Source organism: Sapajus apella, unplaced genomic scaffold, assembly GCF_009761245.1.
Source record: "Sapajus apella isolate SASKATOON/1434 unplaced genomic scaffold, GSC_monkey_1.0 scaffold22, whole genome shotgun sequence".
NCBI classification, from domain to species: Eukaryota; Metazoa; Chordata; class Mammalia; order Primates; family Cebidae; genus Sapajus; species Sapajus apella.
The window spans coordinates 6,649,742-6,668,553 of record NW_022436962.1 but is presented as its reverse complement, the minus strand read 5'-3'; the positions used below and the strand labels follow the sequence as shown (position 1 = coordinate 6,668,553).

The following is an 18,812-nucleotide window of genomic DNA, read 5'->3' as shown; positions in this document are numbered from 1 at the left end:
AGGAAAATTCTGGTGCTGGAAAAAGAGTTGAGGAGGTAACATGGAAGGACAGATCAATGGTCCGGAGTGAGACAGGGAGGAGACAGGGAGCTTAGTAATCTTGACCTTGACGCTCCGGGGAAGGTGGCAACGTGTAGCCTGTAAATTCTAATCCCTGCTCTGACGGTGGCCGCTGTATTAAAGAGAAAATTTCTCTTGACCCCTGGGCAAGAAAACCAAAACCCAAATAATTTCTCTTGCCTCAATTTACCCCCTGCCATCACATGAGACCTAAGAGAACATGCTTGGGAACTCCGAAAGTGGAATCCATTAGGTACTCTGGGTCTCGATCCTTCTTATTCCTGAATACTAAGTGCCCGTGGATAGCCAGAACCTGAAGCAGTCCCATTCTTTTCAGAGGGAGGTCTTTAAAAGAGTCTCATCCAACTGATGTAGTGTGATTAAGGTGCTGTCAGGAAGCAGGGAGATGGATAAGTTGGCTCTTAGGGCCCCTTCCAGCCTAAGCCTACCTTTCCTTGTTCCCTCCTGCCCCTATACCCACCAGCTTCTTTGAGACTAGCAAGGAGAGAACGGGCAGGCCGCCCAGCTAGGAGTAATTGAAAGGAGCAGATGAGAGGGGAATGTGTCCTCCCCCAACACCCCTTGCCCCACCGGGGCTGCTGAGAAATGAAAACTAATCAAATTACACCCGACGGCCTCCCGACCCGTGCACAGGAGCCCGCCTGGGCCAGGGGCAGGCTGGCTGGGTGGGGTGGGGGCCGTGGGGGAGAGAGAAGGGGAATCACATGTAATCCACTGTAAACGTCTTGATGTGCAGCAACAGCTTAGAGGGGGCTCAGGTTTCTGTGGCGTTGGCTATATTTATCTCTGGTTCCATGCCAGCGGGGAGGGTTTAAATGGCACCCAGCAGTTGGCGTGAGGGGCTGCAGGAGCTTGGGGGCTGGTGGCAGGAACAAGCCTTTTCCGACCCAATGGAGCTGTATGAGACATCCCCCTATTTCTACCAGGAACCCCGCTTCTATGACGGGGAAAACTACCTGCCTGTCCACCTCCAGGGCTTCGAGCCACCAGGCTATGAGCGGACAGAGCTCAGCCTGAGCCCCGAGGCCCGAGGGCCCCTCGAGGACAAGGGGCTGGGGACCCCTGAACACTGTCCCGGCCAGTGCCTGCCATGGGCATGTAAGGTGTGTAAGAGGAAGTCGGTGTCCGTGGACCGGCGGCGGGCAGCCACACTGAGGGAGAAGCGCAGGCTCAAGAAGGTGAACGAGGCCTTCGAGGCCCTGAAGAGGAGCACCCTGCTCAACCCCAACCAGCGGCTGCCCAAGGTGGAGATCCTGCGCAGCGCCATCCAGTACATCGAGCGCCTGCAGGCCCTGCTCAGCTCCCTCAACCAGGAGGAGCGAGACCTCCGCTACCGGGGCGGGGGCGGGCCCCAGCCAGGGGTAAGTGGCCATCTCATCCTCCTGCCCCACGGGGAGGGGGCCAGAGGGAGGCACCTGGACAGCCTCAAGACCCCAACAGGGGCTCAGAGGGTTGAAGCAGGTGCCAGACAGGATTGAGGGGCTGCAGGAGCCCTTCCCTGATCAGAGCTGGGCTGTCCAGCTGACCTTCTGTGTCCTGTGTTCTTTCCCGATGAGATAAAGGCTGTGGGGAGGAAGTACAGAAGGGGTGGGAGTGGGGAACACAGGACTAAAGAAAGGATCGGGAGCAAGGCCACAGCCAGCCCGGGTGAGGGTGAGGATTAACCCCTGCACCTGAGTCAGAGCCTAAAAGGCCAGGCCAAGTTCACCAGAGAAGACTGCTTTGCCCCCAGTCCCACCCCCATCCTGGGTGTGGCTGAGCAGAGAGAAAACCCACTGAGTCTCACTGGAACTCCAGCAGGCCTGTGCAGAGCGACTCTCACTGGGCCGGTCTGCTCCCATCACCCTTATCCCCAGGGTCAGGAGAACCAGGGACCCCTTTAAGTGGTGTCCTCTGAGGGCAGAACCACCACCCAGGATGGAGGCCAGGAAGGCCTGGAAGCAGGGTCTCTGGGGAGTGGAGGAGCTGGTTGCAAAGATTCTGGGGTTGGGGATGGCCTACGCTGGAAGGCCACAGCCTGTGGTCCACCCTCTGACCCCACCACAGGTGCTTCTGCCCACTGGGACTAGGCAGAGAGACACATCAAAGAATGGCTGTGCCCTGACCTTGGGCCTTCGCCCTGTCTTGCAGGTGCCCAGTGAATGCAGCTCTCACAGCGCCTCCTGCAGTCCAGAGTGGGGCAGCGCACTGGAGTTCGGCGCCAACCCCGGGGGTAAGTGAGGGCAAACTTGGCTCCAATCCCTCAGTCCCTCCCTGGGCCAGGTCCTCCCCTCTTACCTTATTCCTTGCTCTGGTCCTCTTCCTTGGGTCTCTGCAGGGACCTGTGCACTCCAGGGCCCAAAGGGTGGGCTGGGAGGTTCTGTGTGCCCCTGTAGTCTTGACCAGCAAAGGAGTTATGGCGGCTCCTGCAGCTCCCCAGCTGATGCCTGGTGGCTGACCTTCTCCACAGAGAGGACAATGTCCCCGCCCCAGGGGTCCCTGCAAAGTGCTGAGTCAGTGCTGCAAAACTGGGCCCAGCAAAGGGCAGGTCCAGTCTCTGAGGAGCTCCATCCTCCTCCAACTGGAGTGACTGATTCCAAATCCTGCCTCACTAGGGGATTTCAGAAAGGAAGGGCGCACGCGCACGCGCGCATACACACACACACACACACACACACACACACACACACACACACACACAGCATGGGGAAAGGCAGGGACTCGGGAGTAGAACTCCCGAGCTTTGTCACCCATCTGTCCTGGAAAACCTGTGTCACCCCAAGGATCCCATCCCTCATTCCCCCATTCTGGGCCTCAAGAACCCCAGCTCCTCACTCAGGTACCACTCTCCCACCTCCCCTTACAGATCATCTGCTCACGGCTGACCCTACAGATGCCCACAACCTGCACTCCCTCACCTCCATCGTGGACAGCATCACAGTGGAAGATGTGTCTGTGGCCTTCCCAGATGAAACCATGCCCAACTGAGATTGTCTGCCAGGCCGGGTGTCCTTGTGAGCCCCCCAAGCTGGCCACAGATGCCACTGCTTCTACAGCAGGGGCCTCCTAAGCCAGGGCACCCTGATGCTAGGAAGCCAGCTCTGGGATGCCATAGGCCAGACTATCCCCTTCCTCATCCATGTAAGGTTAACCCACCCCCCAGCAAGGGAATGGATGCCCTCATTCAGCTGCCTCCTTGGAGGAGAGGGCATTCCCTTTCCAGGGAGGTAAAGCAGGGGACCAGAGCACCCCGTCGTGTATGCCTCAGCTCAGGGGGCAAACTTAGGAGCTTCCTTTTCATCATAACGTGGCCTCTAATTCCACCCCCCAAATGAAACGGTTTGAGAGACAAAGACAGTGTCCTGACCTGGACAAGCTGTGCACGTCTCCTGTTCTGGTCTCTTCCCGATGCCAGTGGCTGGGCTGGGCCTGCCCTGAATTGAGAGAGAAGAAAGGGAGAGGAACAATCCTCTGTTCCCGAGTCCCTGGGGGGCCAAGCTTTTGCAGTGAATATTGGGAACCTTCCAGTGGTTTTATGTCGTGTTGTGTTTTGTTTTGTGTGTTGTTTGTAAAGCTGCCATCTGACCAAGGTCTCCTGTGCTGAAGTTGCCGGGGGACAGGCAGGGAAAGGGGGTTGGGGGCTCTTGGGGTGATTTCTTTTGTTAACTAAGCATCGTGTGGTTTTGCCATTGTTTTGTAATTTTTTTTGTTTTGTTTTGCTAACTTATTTGGATTTCCTTTTTTAAAAAATGAATAAAGACTGGTTGCCAGAAGAGTGTCGGTGATGATGCAGAGGGAGGGAAATGACTGACAGCCCTGCCCCTCCCACAGAGCAGGGAGGGCAATGACTGACTTCCCTCTTCCCACTGAGCAGTCCAGACACAACCTAGTGGGCAGGGCTCCACAGCGCTGAGGGCCTCGCCTTGCTGGTGGTCACTAGGCACTGGGGCCCCTGCTCTTTTTACCATGCCAAAGGAAGTCAGGCATGTCTGGACCTCGGTCTGGGGGAGACCAGATTCCACAGACATCCTTGTGGGACACGGAGGACAACTGGGTGGGCACTCCATTGCACTATACCTCACAGCCATTGCTCACAGGTTGCTGTGCGCCGTGTCATATCCCAAAAGGTCCTCTGGTTTCAGTTAACTGAGCACCTCGTATGCCCAGTGCTCAGCCCACAGCCAGGGTGTAGAGGTAGAATTTGTGGTTTCCCTTCCCTAGTCCCCACCTCTGCCCTGGTGTCACAATACCAGGAGCCCTGTAGAGGAGTGGGAGGTGAGAAAGGGAGTGAGGTCAGACACTGTAATTTCCTTGTGGGCCAAACAGCATGTCCCCTACCCACTCTCCTCCATTCCCTCCAGGCAGAAGGGGATTCTGGTTCCTGCTTGCAGCTCCCAGTATGAAGAAGATTCGGCTCAGGGAGGGTAAAGGGGTCCACAAAGAACAATCGAAGAGAAGCTGAGGTCCTCTTCATTTGGGTTGCTATTTTGCAAAGATTAGCTTCCAGAACGTAGAAGGTGGGTGGGAAATTGAGAACAAAGATTTTTGGATAGACATTACACAGGGATTAACTGGGGCGTTCACAGGAGCTAGAATTCAAATGGAACATGAACATCTACTGAAAAGTTTATTAATTCCAACTGCTTGGGGCTAAGTTCATCTGGTTCGTGGCGAAGTATAAGTATCAGAATCATTACAGAAGCAGGAATTCAGAGCATGGTATAATCCAGCCCTACTTAATTCTTTGGGGCCCTTGACAATGGACTTAACCCAGTGTTGCCTGAGGCTCTAGCGACTACCCTGCTCTGGCTCTGGGCTCAGCTGGGCCATCTCTCCCACACCCACCCTCCTGACCTTACTGCTGGAGAGGAGAGTTAACACTGTGTCCCTCGAGGTTCTCCAGAAACTCTGCCTAAGGAAAAGAATCAGAAGGAACCTCTGGAGGCTCACAGAACTCAGGTGAGGGTGCGGAAGGAAGGGTCTCCCCCACTGCCCGCCTATCCCAAACCAGTCAGGCAGGGCTTATTGGGAATTGCAAATTGGCCTACTCTGCTCCCATTGGTGGGATTTTCTTCTTTTCAAACTGGTGTCACTGAGTTTAGTCTTTCCCCGTTGGAAGAGCTGGAGAGGAGGACCAAGGTCATTTCCATGACTCTTAGCCCTGATTCACTGTCCTTGGGAATGAGGAGGGCAACCAGGCTGGCTGCAATGCCTTGACTCTGGAATGTACTCTCTTTTACTACCCTCTGAAAATACTCAGGACACATTCATGGAGGATCTTCTCCCCTCAGGTTCATTTCCTCTGCCCCCAGCACCTCCCACGCTCTTAGGGTGGAAACAACCCTGTCACCTACAGCTGTGACCTGCCCATCCCTTGTCCTCCTTCTGACTGGCCAAGGAAGGCACTCCGCTCTGCTGAAGAACAGGCTCTGGGGTTGCTGGAAATATTTTTTTTAAATCAACTCTTCTTCAGTTATCTTGACAGTTAGACAGTGAAGTTCGCGTTCATACTCTGGGAAGAATGAACAGTCCTCAGCAATGATACTGGGTGCAATGGATCCCTACCGTGGTGGCACGTAGACACTGTCTAATTACTTTCTCACGTCTTTAAGTCCTTAAGGGACTAAAATTCGCTAGAATTCCACAGGTGTGAATGGCAAACTTTGCAAAGCAGGAGCCCAGCCTCACTCATTATTTTCACAGAATAAACAATTGTTATCAAAGCACGGGGACTTCCTTAAATTAGCAAATGCTTAATCTTCACAACAGAATTACAGAGAAGACTCCAATTAATGAATAATGAGTTAGAGTTCTTTAGGGAGATTAGCTCAAATTTGTTCTACAGTTGGAAGCACCTACAATAAATCAAACTGGGTTAATCAAATGTTGCCTAATAATGGACTTTAGGGAATCCACTACAATGAAAAGATAAATATTACTTAAAATTGGCACACTAATTGTTGGTGTGTAAATAGGAACTTCTTAGAGTGCTCAGATAATTGGTGTGAATTGAAGAATGCTTACGGTACTACTTGTGGCACCCTGATGAGCATTCTTAGGTATCTAACCTCTCAGAGTAATTGATTTGGTAGACTGGGAAACCTTCTTAAGTGCTGCAGGTGTAGACGGGGTGGATCAGCTGGAGAGGGGGGTGGCGGAGGAGTGGCGGAGGAGTGACGGAGGGCGGTGAGAGGAAAGGATACCCCTCAGCTCAGTTATCTGCTTCCTGGGCAAAACGTCATCCCAGCATGTTAGGTTCCTTAGGCTTCCCCGGGGCTTCTGGACCCCAGGCTGGGACAGAAAAGCCTGAAGGTGAGACTGGAAGACTTCAGGCTGAACCGGGACCTTGCCTAAGGAAGTTCAACCAAGGCCTGAGTGGGAGCTCCAATCACAGCCCCTCCACAGATCTAGCTGTGCCTCATCCCCCTCAGCCACAGGTCCCCCTTCGGATCTGGATTCCCCGTCCCTCACTGCTTGGAGCATTCCTAGAGGGAGCAAAGGAAACGGTTCTAGGAAAGAGACCTAGCTGCTTCTTTCCTATAAATGCGGATGGAACCATGATGTCCAATTCTCACCTCAAGCCCAGCATGTCCAAAATCAAAATCAAACTCCTATTTCCACGTAAGTCCACCCTGTCTATATCCCCTGTCCCAGTGGAAGGCAGCACAGGGCAGTCATAGTTTTCCTGGTTCCCTCCAGTGAAGATCTCATTCCCATAGCCAGCCAGTCACCAAGGCTCATCAATTTTACCTTTGATCCTGGAGAGAGTAGCAAGGGACCCCCAGAGGCCAGCATCTTCCCTCACCTCCGTTTGCCCTCACTGGGCTGTGTGCAGGGTACCTTGTCCCACTCCCTCCCCTCACCTGTGCCCATGGACGCTGCCACCCTTGCTCCATCAGTGTTTGGGGCCCCATCAGCCTTAAAGAGGACACAAGGATGCATGGCGCACTGTGCTGCATGAAGGGGGTTCGCCACTCCAGGAAGCAGAAGAAACACAGCCTCGTGAAGACTCATAGAAGCCAAAGACCACATGAGTTGTACACACCAAGGAGTCAGGGGGCTGGGTATCTGGGAAAGGCTTGCTGAGGCACAGGGGCTTAAGTTGACTTAAAAAAGAAGCAAGCACCATTTGATAAGCACTCATTTTCCTCATGCTACTCCGAATGAAAAATAAAGAAAAGATAAACACTCCCGGCACTGGGTCAGGAGCTTTAACATCATATTGTAGTTAAGGACAGGCACTGGAGTCAGGAAGACCTAGGTTTGAACCCACATCTGTCTCTTACCAGCTGTATCATCTTAGCCTTAAAATGTCCAGTTTTATAAAATGTTGAGAATATATCAGAGTTGTGAGGATTAATGAGTTAATATATTTACGGTGCTTAGAACAGTGTCTGGCAAACAATAGTACTCAGTGATTTTTAGCCTTTACTAATATTAATCCTTATACAACCCTCTGAGAGAAGGCTGGTGCATTGATTCATTCGAGGATATGCAGAGATCAACAAGACCGCCCTAAAGGATGGAACTCGCAGCCCAGCGTGGGACGCAATCACTGCCCAGCCTGTGCAGTGGGCAGTGTTGGGAGAGCAAAGCGTTGCTGGTTATCCAGCTCTGCTGGGGAGGGGAGGCGATGCCTCCCCACTGATGCTTGAAGTGGTCTTGAAGGCTCAAAACTGCAAAGGTAAGCAACTGTGCGCCTTCTGGTGATGGGGCTGGGTGAACACCATGTTTCTGAGTTGGGCGGACACCATGTTTCTGAGTTGGGCAGATTGGAGCCTGGTGGGAGGAGAAAAGGCTGAGGAGGCAAGTCATGAATGGCTTCTTAGGCCACAGTGAGGAGGAGCTGCGATTCTGATCTAGAGGTGCTAGGAGCTGCTGAAAGTAGGAACAGTAGAGTGATGTGACCAGCGGCCACTCAGGAGAAGGAACTCCAGGAGCAGTGGGAAAGAGGGACAGCCTGACCAGATGAGCGAGATGAAGGAAGACATTGGGCTCCTCTCTCCTTATCTGGTCCTCTACCCACTGGGCACATGCAACCCAAACATTAATCAGTCAATCCTGTGCTTACATAAGTAAACAGTTATAAGTTCTCAAAACTGTGATATTTCCTCTCCAGAGTACAGCAGCCTTTATGACTATGAAAGAAGCTGGAAATCTCAGGTGAGCTTCAAAGTTAAAAAAAAAAAAAAGACTGGAGGCCATTTATACATTATCTTAAAACCAGGTTGTTTATTGGTATATACACACTCACACTCACACCCACACACACCCATACACCCACTCCTGATGCACTGAGCCAATACAGTACTGAGAAGGGACCTGATGAGGTTCAGGAGGCTAGTGTGGAGGGCTCGGGTCACTGGTGACTCTCCAAAGAAAAAAATATACTGACTATGAGGCAAGGGATACACCAAGACAACAGCCTTCCATCACTGTTTGCACAGATTTCACTTCTCATCACCTCCCTGCAATAATTCTCAAGGTGCCCCGAATGGACCCAGCTTCCCTGGCACAGCTGCTGCCTTACAACATGGCCAACAGTGGCAGGATTTGTAGAGGGGAGAGGCTGGGACTGAGTGTCCCATACAGCCAGCCCATCAAGAGCACCCTGACGGAGTGCTCTTAGGAATCTCCATCATCTTAATATCCACTACCCAGGGATGGGAGCTCTTTATCTCCATCCAACTCATTTTCTGCTCAATAATCCCTCCATCTCCACTCCCAGAACTTGATGGCAGGGAGGCCGGGGAACAATAAGGGAGAGCAAGGGCAGGTGGCTGCCTTGCCCAAGCCTAGGGGAGAGCCCACCCCGCCACACCACTGAGGAGCCTCTCCTCTACTGAAAAGGGGCAGCAAGCTCTAAGCCCTGGCACTGCCCAGGTGCCACTGCTCCTTCTGGACTGGGTGCCCTGGCCCATTATCTCACCTGCGAGCCTAGTCCCTGCTCAGAACTCAAGGTGATCAGGTTGCAAAGCAGCTGCTCCAGCCACCTGTAGGATGGCACTGCCCTGGCCCCTCTCCAAGAAACACGTGCCAGATGCTTTTCCTTTCCTCTCACTTTGATGAAGCCCTAGGGTCCATCATCTCCTCCTGAACATAAGTCTTGAACATTTTCAGGCACCTTGGTAGGATGAGGGAGTAGGTGAGGAGGGGGAATTTCTTGGGAATAATATTCCTACCAAATCAGGACCTGTATCCCTCAGCCCCAGTTCTCACCATGCTGCTGGGGAAAGCAATGAAAATGGCGGAAGCTGGCGGATCTTAGGAATTCTGGGAGGAGGCAGTCCCTGCACACCAAAAGAGCCTGGATTAGGGCTGGGTGGGTGATTTGGTGATAAGCAGGAGAGTGGTTGCCTTCACCAACATTGAATCTCCTGGACCTTGGACATGAATCACTGTAGGAGAAGCTATTTTCTTCCTGGGATGTCAGAGAAAGGATGCCTCAGTCTGCCTTTTCCCCATACTTGACTTTAGGGTCAATGTATATTCAGTCCACCCATCAGGCTCATTTTTATAGGGCTGGGGTTACTAAAGAAATGAGGCAGATGGGGAGAAGAGGGGAAGGGATGCTGGACACAGAGTCAACAACGCATGGTCAGATCCGTTCTGCCCCAGAGCCAAGATCCACACAACCTCCCCTCCCTACAGCCCAGCAGGAGCTCCACCCGATGGTTGGGGCAGGGGACATTCCCACTGCCCTTTGGGCTTAAGGCTACCAGAGGCCATTGGCTCTCCCTCTGGCTGGTCTGCCTACCTCTTATAGGGCAAGGGCTTAGAATTTCCCCTTCCTCACCCTTGGCCCAGAGTTCAGGGATCCATTTCTTTCTGGTTCTTCCTAAACCCACATTTGGGATTCAGCTTATGCCAGGGCCTGGAATCTCTACCTCAGCCTTCCTCCTCCCAGCCTCACCATCCTTAGGGGAGAATGGGGCCTTTCTGTAGCCCTTCCCAACCCCTCCCTGTCCCCAAGAGAATGGGGGCAGGAACTGCAGTCATGGTGATGGGTTGGGAGAGGAGTGATGCTGGGGGTGCCAAAACCAGCTGCCAGACTGTTTGGCACAGCCAGACATGGACAAAGACCCTAAGGTTGAATAGCCCAAGCAGGGCAGCATGTGAAATGACCCTTTCTCAGAAGGACCATCCCAGCCTGTGGCCCAGGATCCTGGTCCTGGTGGAGGTTGCAGTGCACACCAGACTGGCTCCAGAAGAGGAAGGGTGGCTTCACATCCACCCTGGACTGCCCTTCTCTTCTTCCCCCAGAATCCCAAGCGTGGACAACCTGGGTGCCTCCACGATACCAGGAGACTCCAGCCACATCCACCAGACTTACAAAGGACACGTGGTGGGACTGGGGGTTGTGGGGTGCAGAGGAGGTGGACGAGTATATTCTGAGATCCAGGGCAACCGGAAAGTCACGGACGAGACTGGGAGCCGTGGAAGGATGGGGAACGAGCAGGAGGGGTCTGGAGCCTGTGAAACCCAGAAGGAGGAAGCCCGCCCTGGGGGCTGTGGCTAGTCCCGGAAGGCGGAGAGCATGTGTCCGTAGAGATAGTGGGAGTGAGCTGAGGGAGAGAGAGACAGGCATCGCACTGAGGCAGGTTGCAGGGCATCTGTGAGGCGGGTTGCAGGCCGTGCGGCAGCGGCAGCGCAGCGTGCTCCAAGCGCAAAGCGCCCAGGCCAGATGAAGCAGGAAGGGGCAAGCCGAGCAGGCTGGCGAGCAGGGCTGGAGCAGCAGGGCCAGGCCGGCAGCCAGAGGTAGGTGCGTGGGGCCAAGGGCCAGCAGCAAGGTGCCCGCGTCCCCGGGCCTGGCCCACTTACCCCGAGCCACGGGCACACCCCCGTCAGACCCAGGGCGGGAGGGTGGGGGGTCAGCAGGAGTAGGTCCGAACCGTGGAGGTCTCCAGTCTCTGCGCCCCCGCCGTCCCGGCTGGGAGGAGTCAGCAGCCGCGGGAGAACACACAGAGCGGGGGTTAGTGCGCGCACACGCTCCCCGCGGCGTTAGTGCAGCGGCAGCCCGGGAGCGCGGGGCGCCAGCCTCGGCCTTGTCCGTCTCCGCCCGGTCCGGCCCCAGGGTGCCAGGAAGGAGCCCGTGCTCGGCCGGGCCTCAGCCATGCCCAGCCCGCCTGTCACTCACCTTCAGGCATGATCTTCTTTGGCGGGGCCGGTGGGGGCTGCAGGGGCCCCAGGGTGGACACGCGGAAGCCTGCCGGGAGGGTCTCTGCCGAGGCGCTGAGCATGCCACCGCCTCCGTGGTGCTCCCGCGGCCGGAAGCGCTTCCTCCAGGAGGGGGCGCGGCGGAACACCTTGTCATCCCCCTGCACGGTGGGGGACACCAAAGGCCCGAGGGCCCTGTTGGAATTGCCATCCTCAGGGCCTGGCTGGAGGGGGCCAGTCGCGGCAGGTTCTAGGAGCACCAATCCTACCCCTTTGGAAAGAGGGGAGCGGGGTCACCTCCCCTTTCTTGGCCTGAGTTTTTCCATCTGTACAGTGAATGGAGAAACCCTGCGACTCTGAATTTCTCTGTCCCTGGCTGGCGGATGAAGGGACTGTGTGGGGAGAATGTGGTTGGGTCTGCCATCCTGCAGTTGAACTGTTTCCCAGCCCACTGCAATCTTCTCAAAGTGGGCTTGGCATGACCACTGACCTTTCAAGGCTCTCCTCAGCCTCAGCCCATGGGAAACAGTCCCTATACACACTGTCCTGTCCTTCTGGGGCCTCTGAATGTTTGTAACCCAGTATGCTGGAAAAGCACTGTCGGGAGGCAGACGCCTGGCTTCTAATCCTGACTCTGCCATTTTACTGGCTATGTGACCCTGGACCAGATGAGTGACCTCTCTGAGCCTCGGTTTCATCATCAGTAAAACAGGAATAACATCTGCCCTACTTCTCAGGCTGCCTATTGCTAATGGGATCAGATGAAATCACCCGGTGACAGAGATGGGTCAAGCAGACGACCAAGTAGATGCACGCTCCTCCAAAGGACATGGCAGGCAGCCCCTGCCAACTGCCCCCCTCACCCCTGCCATGTCTCCAAAATAACCATCTCTGCCACAGGGCACCCAAAGCCACAACCTTACAGTAGGCCCCTCTGCACAGGCCTCCCCTCCCCACACTTCAGAGCCTCCATCCACCCTGCTTGGAAGTCATGCCCATCTCCCTCCACCCCATGTTCTCAGAGCTGATGCAGGCAGGGTGGGACTAGCAGGAACAATGGACATTCACCCACCTGTTCTTGCCTCCACAACCCCTCCCAGGCCCGACCCCCTAGGGTTTGTTGTGTGTGCCCTGAGTGGGCCAAATGCTCTGATAAATTCTCAGCACCATGTCCCTCTCTGTCATAGCACCCCTCCTAGTAGCATTTTTATATGTATTTATAAGATTATTTTATTAATACAGTCACACACCACATGTTTCAGTCAGTGATGGATGACATATACCATGGTGGTCCCATAAGATTATAATACTTTTACTGTGCCTTTTCTATGTTTAGAAATACAAACACTTACAATGCCAACAGTATTCAACACAGTAACAAGCTGTATAGATTTGTAGCCTAGGAGCAACAGGCTATATACCATGTAGCTTAGGTGTGCAATAGGCTATACCACCTAGCTTTGTGTAAGTCCATTCTATGATGTTCACAGTGATCAAATTGCCTAATGATGTATTTCTCAGAACTTATCCCATGGCGAAGCGTCACTAAGCCACACATGACTGTATCTTTCCTCCTCCCCTTTTCCCACCTCCTTCCTTTCTCCCTACCTCCATGCCTTTCACGTTCTCTCTCACTCTTTCTCTCTCTCTCAATGTCTGTGCTCCGTGGGGCAGAAACCATAATCTTTTTTGTTCCAACCAATGTATCCCCAACCTGTGAGCAGTGCCTGGGATCACCTTAGGCACTCAGTAAATACTCATTAAGTGAATAGGTGGCAGCTGGCTCTTTTTGCAGGAGTCCCATTCCTGAGTCTGTCAGAAATGTTCCTTGTCACTGCTGTCCTCCCCATGATCTTGCTCTTACCCTAGCCCAGAGCCTCTTTTCTCTCTCCCGCCTTCCCCTTTTCTCCATTTCCACCTTCAGCCAACCCTAAGACCTGTTTCTACACTCCTCTGCTGTCCCCTAATAATCAGATATTCTTCCTTCCCACTTTCCTCCTCCTTATGTCCCTTGAGTCCTCACTTCCATGTAGAGGGAGAACTGGATACCACCCTCAAGAGCCTTGAAGCTTGAGAAAGGACAATAAGAACCAAAATCGGCAGAGGGTCTGGCTGCAAGAGACAGCTCAAGGTTGCTGATGATGTGCTAGACGTCTAGACAGGAGGCAGTCTCCTTGGACCTCAGACCCTGCACCCAACCCCAAATCTTACCTTATTCCCAGGACCTGGCTTCTACTCTATGCTTCCTGCAAAAACCATCCTCTCTAGCCCAAACCTACTTGCATCCCAAAAACCCCACTGCTCTGCTCTGTGTGCACCCCAATGTCTAATCAATAATACCACCCCAATATCTGGGACGTGATAGGCCAGACAGCTCCACAAGCTTCCCAGAGGAAGTGGAACAAGGGGGAAGAGCTCAGGAATCAGACACATATCTGCTGAGGTCCTGCTCTGCCACAGCAAGTAAGTTCCCTCTTTGAGCTTCAATTTCCTCATCCATATGTAAGATGAGCATAATAACCTGTCTCGTGTGGTGATCATTACCATAAAGTGAGACATCGCCATCACTAACCACCATACCTGGCACAATGCCTGGCACAGGGCAGGCAAAGAATACTTTTGTAAGGACTGAAGGACTATATAGCTTCTAAATTAGCACCACGCTAATAGATATATGGGAGTCATTTCTCCAGACAACAACAAAGAGAGCTGCGATCCTAAGTGCATGCAGAATTAGTGGGAGGGTCAATATCACAGGGGTATTGGGAAAACTGAGATCTCTCAGAGTTGGAACAGCTCTGGGTCAGGGGTGGGGCGCTCTCGGTTTATCTCTTTTCAAGTATCCAAATAACCAAAAAGTATACATATATAAATCTATTTTTTTCTCCCAAACTTCAAGATACCTCTGTGAAGAAAACACTTCCACAAATTCTGTGTATTCCTGAGAGTGCCCTGTGTCTCCCTGAGGCAGAGCAATCTTCTACAAAGGTGGGTTTTAGCCCCATTAAGAATCAGTGATCTGGGCCGGGCGCGGTGGCTCAAGCCTGTAATCCCAGCACTTTGGGAGGCCGAGGCGGGTGGATCACGAGGTCAAGAGACTGAGACCATCCTGGTCAACATGGTGAAACCCCGTCTCTACTAAAAATACAAAAAATCAGCTGGGCATGGTGGCGTGTGCCTGTAATCCCAGCTACTCAGGAGGCTGAGGCAGGAGAATTGCCTGAACCCAGGAGGCGGAGGTTGCGGTGAGCCAAGATCGCGCCATTGCACTCCAGCCTGGGTAACAAGAGCGAAACTCCGTCTCAAAAAAAAAAAAAAAAAGAATCAGTGATCTGACTGAAGACAGAGCACCGAAAAATAAACACACTCTGGGCTTTTAACTTATTTGGAGCCAAATCAACTGTGGCAAACCTGACAGGCAAGGGCAGTGATGGCAAAGTGAGGAGGGAGGAGGAAAGGAGGAAGAGGAGGCAAGGGCCAAGGAGGGGCTGTGACCTCAGGAAACCGGTGTGCTTGGATCAGCATCTCAAAGGGGACCATACGACTCCAAATGCCAGGGTCTCCCCTCAGCCCAAGGGGAAGGCCTGATGAAATCAAGAGCAAGGGACTGTTCCTTCAGCGACCCCAAGGGCGGAGAGTGGAAAACTTTAACTTGATGTTAAGGTAGCCCCAAGGGTGAAACTAGAGGAAGCTGGGATGGTAAAAGCCTGAGCAGATGTTCAGCCGTGCAGACTGCGCTGGGGAGCGAGAGAGCAAGCCTGTCATTTAACGGCCTCAGCAGGGCATCCACCTCCACACACCCATGCTCCTGGAGGATGGGCTGGAGTCTTACTGAGCAGGCTGGAGGTATGCTGGGCTCAGCACTGAAGAGACACAGTCTGAGAGATCAAGAAAAAGGTGTGCTCCCAAAGATAGGGCCTTTGGGGAAAATCTTTGATCCTATGCATATAGGCAGGCGGGGCACCAAATTGGAAGATGCTGGAAGTACACATGGGGCCTTCAACTTTTGCATAGGATTTTCACAGAGACTTCGCCACAGCCTATTGCTACCCAAGACAAGTCCTTCTAGGGCTGGCCCACCTCCTCAACCCCTTGACATTATCCTCATCCCCTCTGGCTCTCCTCCCTTAGATTAGCCTTCCAATAACTAGCCAAGGGAAGGCAGAACTCATGAACTTCAATCCAACTAAGATGACCAAATCCCCAAAGCCCCTAATTCATGGCCAGGTACTCACGTCATCCAGCTTCCGGTCTGTGCCCAAAGCCAAGAGGTTATTGAACTCTCTTTCCATCACTTGACGTGCCTGGAGAACACAGAGCAGGGGAAGGAAAGGTGGTTAACTAGAGTTAACTACCTTTATGCCATCTTTCACCTTTTTCATAGGGTCCAAGGGTAGAGATGCAAGGCTTCAGTGCATTTAGCCAATTAGAGATCTTTATGACCTTTCTGAAGCTTCTCCTTCAAGCAAACCTCAGAAGTAAAACCATAAGCCTAGGATTTTTTCATATACGACAAACTAGAAAAATGTATTTAAAAAAAAAAAAAGTAGCAGCCTTGGCAACATAGCAAGACCTTGACTCTACCAAAAAAAAAAAATTAACTTGGCATGGTGGTGTACACCTATAGTCCCAGCTACTGGCTGGGCAGGAGGATAGCTTGAGCCCAGGAGTTTGAGGCTGCAGTGAGCTATGATGGCACCTGCACTCCAGACTAGGTGTCAGAACAAGATCCTGTTTCCAAGAAAAAAACAAAAAACTAGGGCCATAGAACACATAGATAAGCAGACTTCACCTACTTGGAAAAAACATTGTCTGAAAGGGGAAAGTCGTGCTTGACTCTTTCTGGAGGGGTAAGTAAGCATATAAACCATGGATCACCAGAATTTAACTAATTTGAATTAAATAAATCTATCGGATACGTTTTCACATCAAAAGCTTAAATTAGGAAGCCTGCTCAGTTATGGATGTTGGTGGTCCCTGGGCTGTGTGCATAAACCCTTTCTCTAGGCCTCCCAGGAGATTAACTCATTCACAGTTTTCAGAAATGCCAGAAATTGAAGTTTTCAAAATTGCTACCAGATTTTTTTTTTTTTTTTTTTTGAGTGAGACAGGGTCTCACTCTGCTGCCCAGGCCGGAGTCCAGTGGCACAATCATGGCTCACTGAGGCCTTAAACTCCTGGGCTCAAGCAAAACTCCTGCCTTAGCCTCCCCAGTAACTGGGACTACAGCCATGCACTACCAAACCCAGTTAATATTTTAAAACTTTTGTAGAGACTGGGTCTCACTATGTTACCCAGGCTGGTCTTGAACTCCTGGACTCAAGCAATCCTCCTACCCTGACCTCCCAAAATGCTGAGCATACAGGCCTGAGCTACCACAGCAAGCCATTTTTAACCATTTGAAATGAGGAATTCCATATTGGGTCAGACACTACTTCTCCCAACAGCTAAGCTCAATGACTGGGTCAGGAAATTAGGAAAGGTTAGAAAGCCATAGAGAGGTGTGCCTGCTACTATTTACAGAATTACTGCTATCCTCCAAAACTGAATGCATTAGAGACAGGAAATCAAAGAAAGAGAAAAATCCATTTCTGGGTGGAAAATATTAACCGTAAGGACAGTCTGTGCCAGTATTGGGAACATAACATTTTTAGAAGTGATTTGAAAGAAGCATAGTAAATTTCAAGTAACCAAATGACCCTACTCCTCTGGGCAGTGAAAGGTGAGGAGGATAGGTATAAATTTCAGCAGCATCTCACAAAGCCATGTGAGTGGCCAGGAAAGCGGCAGATGAGGCTTTTGCCCAAAGTGGGCAAGTGGAAAGAACTGCACTTGGGGAAGAAATCCAAGTTCCTCTTGGAGAATGAGGGGATCTGTCCTATCCATTTTGACTCATTGGAGTAGAGGGGTCACTGCAGAATGCCTACAGGACACACTGCCACCACCCCTAAAAGGTCAGCACCCTACCCAGAATTATGAGACAACACAGCCCTGCCCTCACTCAAGCCAAAACGTGTCTGCTCCCAGAATAGACGGTGCAGCTCTGGTGGCTGAATTTCAAAAGAGATCTGACAGCTGCAAACAGTCCAGACAAGGGCAGCTAAAACAATCAGGGGACAGAGGCAAGTCTATATGAGGAAAGCCTAAAAGAATTAAGAAGACTCTGTCTGGAGAGACAAAGGCTTGGGACCAGAGGCAATACAATCAGAGTTTATGAAATCACGAAAGGTGAGAACTGGTTAAATACAAATATCCTTACCAAACCTAAACTATTAGGAGGAGGTAGTTCCTTCCCCAGGGGGCTGACAGGGGCATTTTTAGGACAAATAAAATCAGGAAGTGCTCTACACGACAAGCAGTACTTCTAGAATCTATTACCCACAGGAAGTTAGAAAGGCCAGATATATAAATAGGTTCAAGAAACATTTAGATATATTCTTAGATGACAGCTCCATAAAAATGACAAAATGTAATTTCAGGAGATGTTTAATCTTTTGAGCTGTTGACAGAGAGCCACAGCCCTGGCATGGTGAAGCTCTGGGCTGTGTGATTTGGTATATTTAGCTTTTTGAAGCCTGGGGGCCCAGGAGCAGACCCTAGGGTGGTAGACAAAGGTGGTATGGGCTCTTTGTCCCTCCAGGCCCTGGGACTAGTCCCCCTCTAAGAAAAGTCAGATCAGAGAAGCAGGATGAAAAGGAAGGCTCAAAGTCTCAGCTAGGAAGTGGGGTTAGGAGGAGATGGAGGTACCCGGGGCAGGATGCGGATGCGCACTGTAAGGGCACATTGTGTGCCAGGCCCACGCCAGGCGTGCTCTGTATGTGAGGGCCTTGTGTGCCCATGGGGGCTTGCTTATGCACAGGGACTACTGGAGGATTGAGAACACTGCAATCTCCTCTGGCATAGGCCCTAGAAAAGCCCCCACCTCCCCTTTCTGCAAGATACCTAAGCCTTTGTGTATGAGAGAAAGAAAGCAAGCAAGTGAGGGAGGAGGGAAAGACAGGTTGTCTGATTAAAAAGCCGCCCACCTGGGTGTTCTGTGTGGGGATCTGCAGGATCAGGGCCAGCGTGTTGTGGTCGAAGTTCTCGTCCAGGGCCAGCAAGGCTCCATGCACACCACTCTCGTGCAGGTTTCCTGCGTAGTCCCGGAGCCCAATGGACTGGACCCAATGAACCACCTGGTCGTTGGTCCAAACCAGCACATCTGGAGGGTGGGGGAAGAAAAGGGACGGAAGGAGACACTACATTTCATCAAGGGCCCTCCAAGGACGAGAAGCACAGCTCCCGAAACCCAGAGCCCCCAGTCTACCTTGCTCTCTGGCCCCCACCCCATCCCCAACTTTCCATATCTTCTTTCTGTCCTCCCTGGCACCTGGGCTCCTGGGGAACCAACCCTCTACTCACTCCATCCCTGCCAGGTTACAGAACCCGGAGTCAGGCTAACAGGCTCCAAGCTTCCTCCCCAGAGCCCTTGCATGGGTCACCCCCCTGCACCAAGCTGAAATAACCTTCTTATTCTTCCCACCTTCAAGGTCTCCTCTAAAATTTGTGTCTCCCATCCAACCTCACCCAGATCACCAAGTGCCACAAGCACCAGT

The 18,812-nt window shown here is 52.2% G+C and overlaps 2 protein-coding genes across 13 annotated transcripts in view; one reads left to right on the top strand and one right to left on the bottom strand.

Annotated features, from left to right (window-relative positions):
• Window positions 1–826: 826 nt before the first annotated feature.
• MYOG (myogenin) lies at window positions 827–7,752 on the top strand. The gene is made up of 3 exons (XM_032288798.1): window positions 827–1,442; window positions 2,212–2,293; window positions 2,927–7,752. The coding sequence occupies exons 1-3, from the start codon at window positions 897–899 to the stop codon at window positions 3,046–3,048; spliced, it is 750 nt and encodes a 249-aa protein (XP_032144689.1). The 5' UTR covers window positions 827–896; the 3' UTR covers window positions 3,049–7,752.
• A 512-nt stretch (window positions 7,753–8,264) lies between these two features.
• The window catches only part of PPFIA4 (PTPRF interacting protein alpha 4), a 52,947-nt gene continuing 42,399 nt past the window's right edge, over window positions 8,265–18,812 (bottom strand). For 7 of the 12 annotated variants that reach the window (XR_004272138.1, XR_004272141.1, XR_004272142.1 and 4 more), the window contains 5 exons: window positions 18,243–18,418; window positions 15,453–15,521; window positions 11,198–11,378; window positions 10,882–10,990; window positions 8,265–10,625 (listed from right to left, as the gene is read on the bottom strand). Coding sequence is in view for 5 of the 12 variants with exons in the window: in XM_032288789.1 (XP_032144680.1) it covers window positions 10,576–10,625; window positions 11,198–11,378; window positions 15,453–15,521; window positions 18,243–18,418 (476 nt within the window). In the remaining 7 variants the exon portion in view is untranslated. The remainder of the gene's footprint in view (window positions 10,626–10,881; window positions 10,991–11,197; window positions 11,379–15,452; window positions 15,522–18,242; window positions 18,419–18,812) is intronic. The other 5 variants (XM_032288789.1, XM_032288791.1, XM_032288790.1 and 2 more) reach the window with 1 other exon arrangement.

What these genes read in the sequence shown, in the direction of transcription:
- MYOG (XM_032288798.1), top strand. Translation starts at nt 897, where the DNA reads ATGGCACCCAGCAGTTGGCGTGAGGGGCTGCAGGAGCTTGGGGGCTGG. An exon ending in GGGGCGGGCCCCAGCCAGGG is followed by an intron (nt 1,443 to 2,211) that starts GTAAGTGGCCAT and finishes CCTGTCTTGCAG; the next exon opens with GTGCCCAGTGAATGCAGCTC. An exon ending in GTTCGGCGCCAACCCCGGGG is followed by an intron (nt 2,294 to 2,926) that starts GTAAGTGAGGGC and finishes CTCCCCTTACAG; the next exon opens with ATCATCTGCTCACGGCTGAC.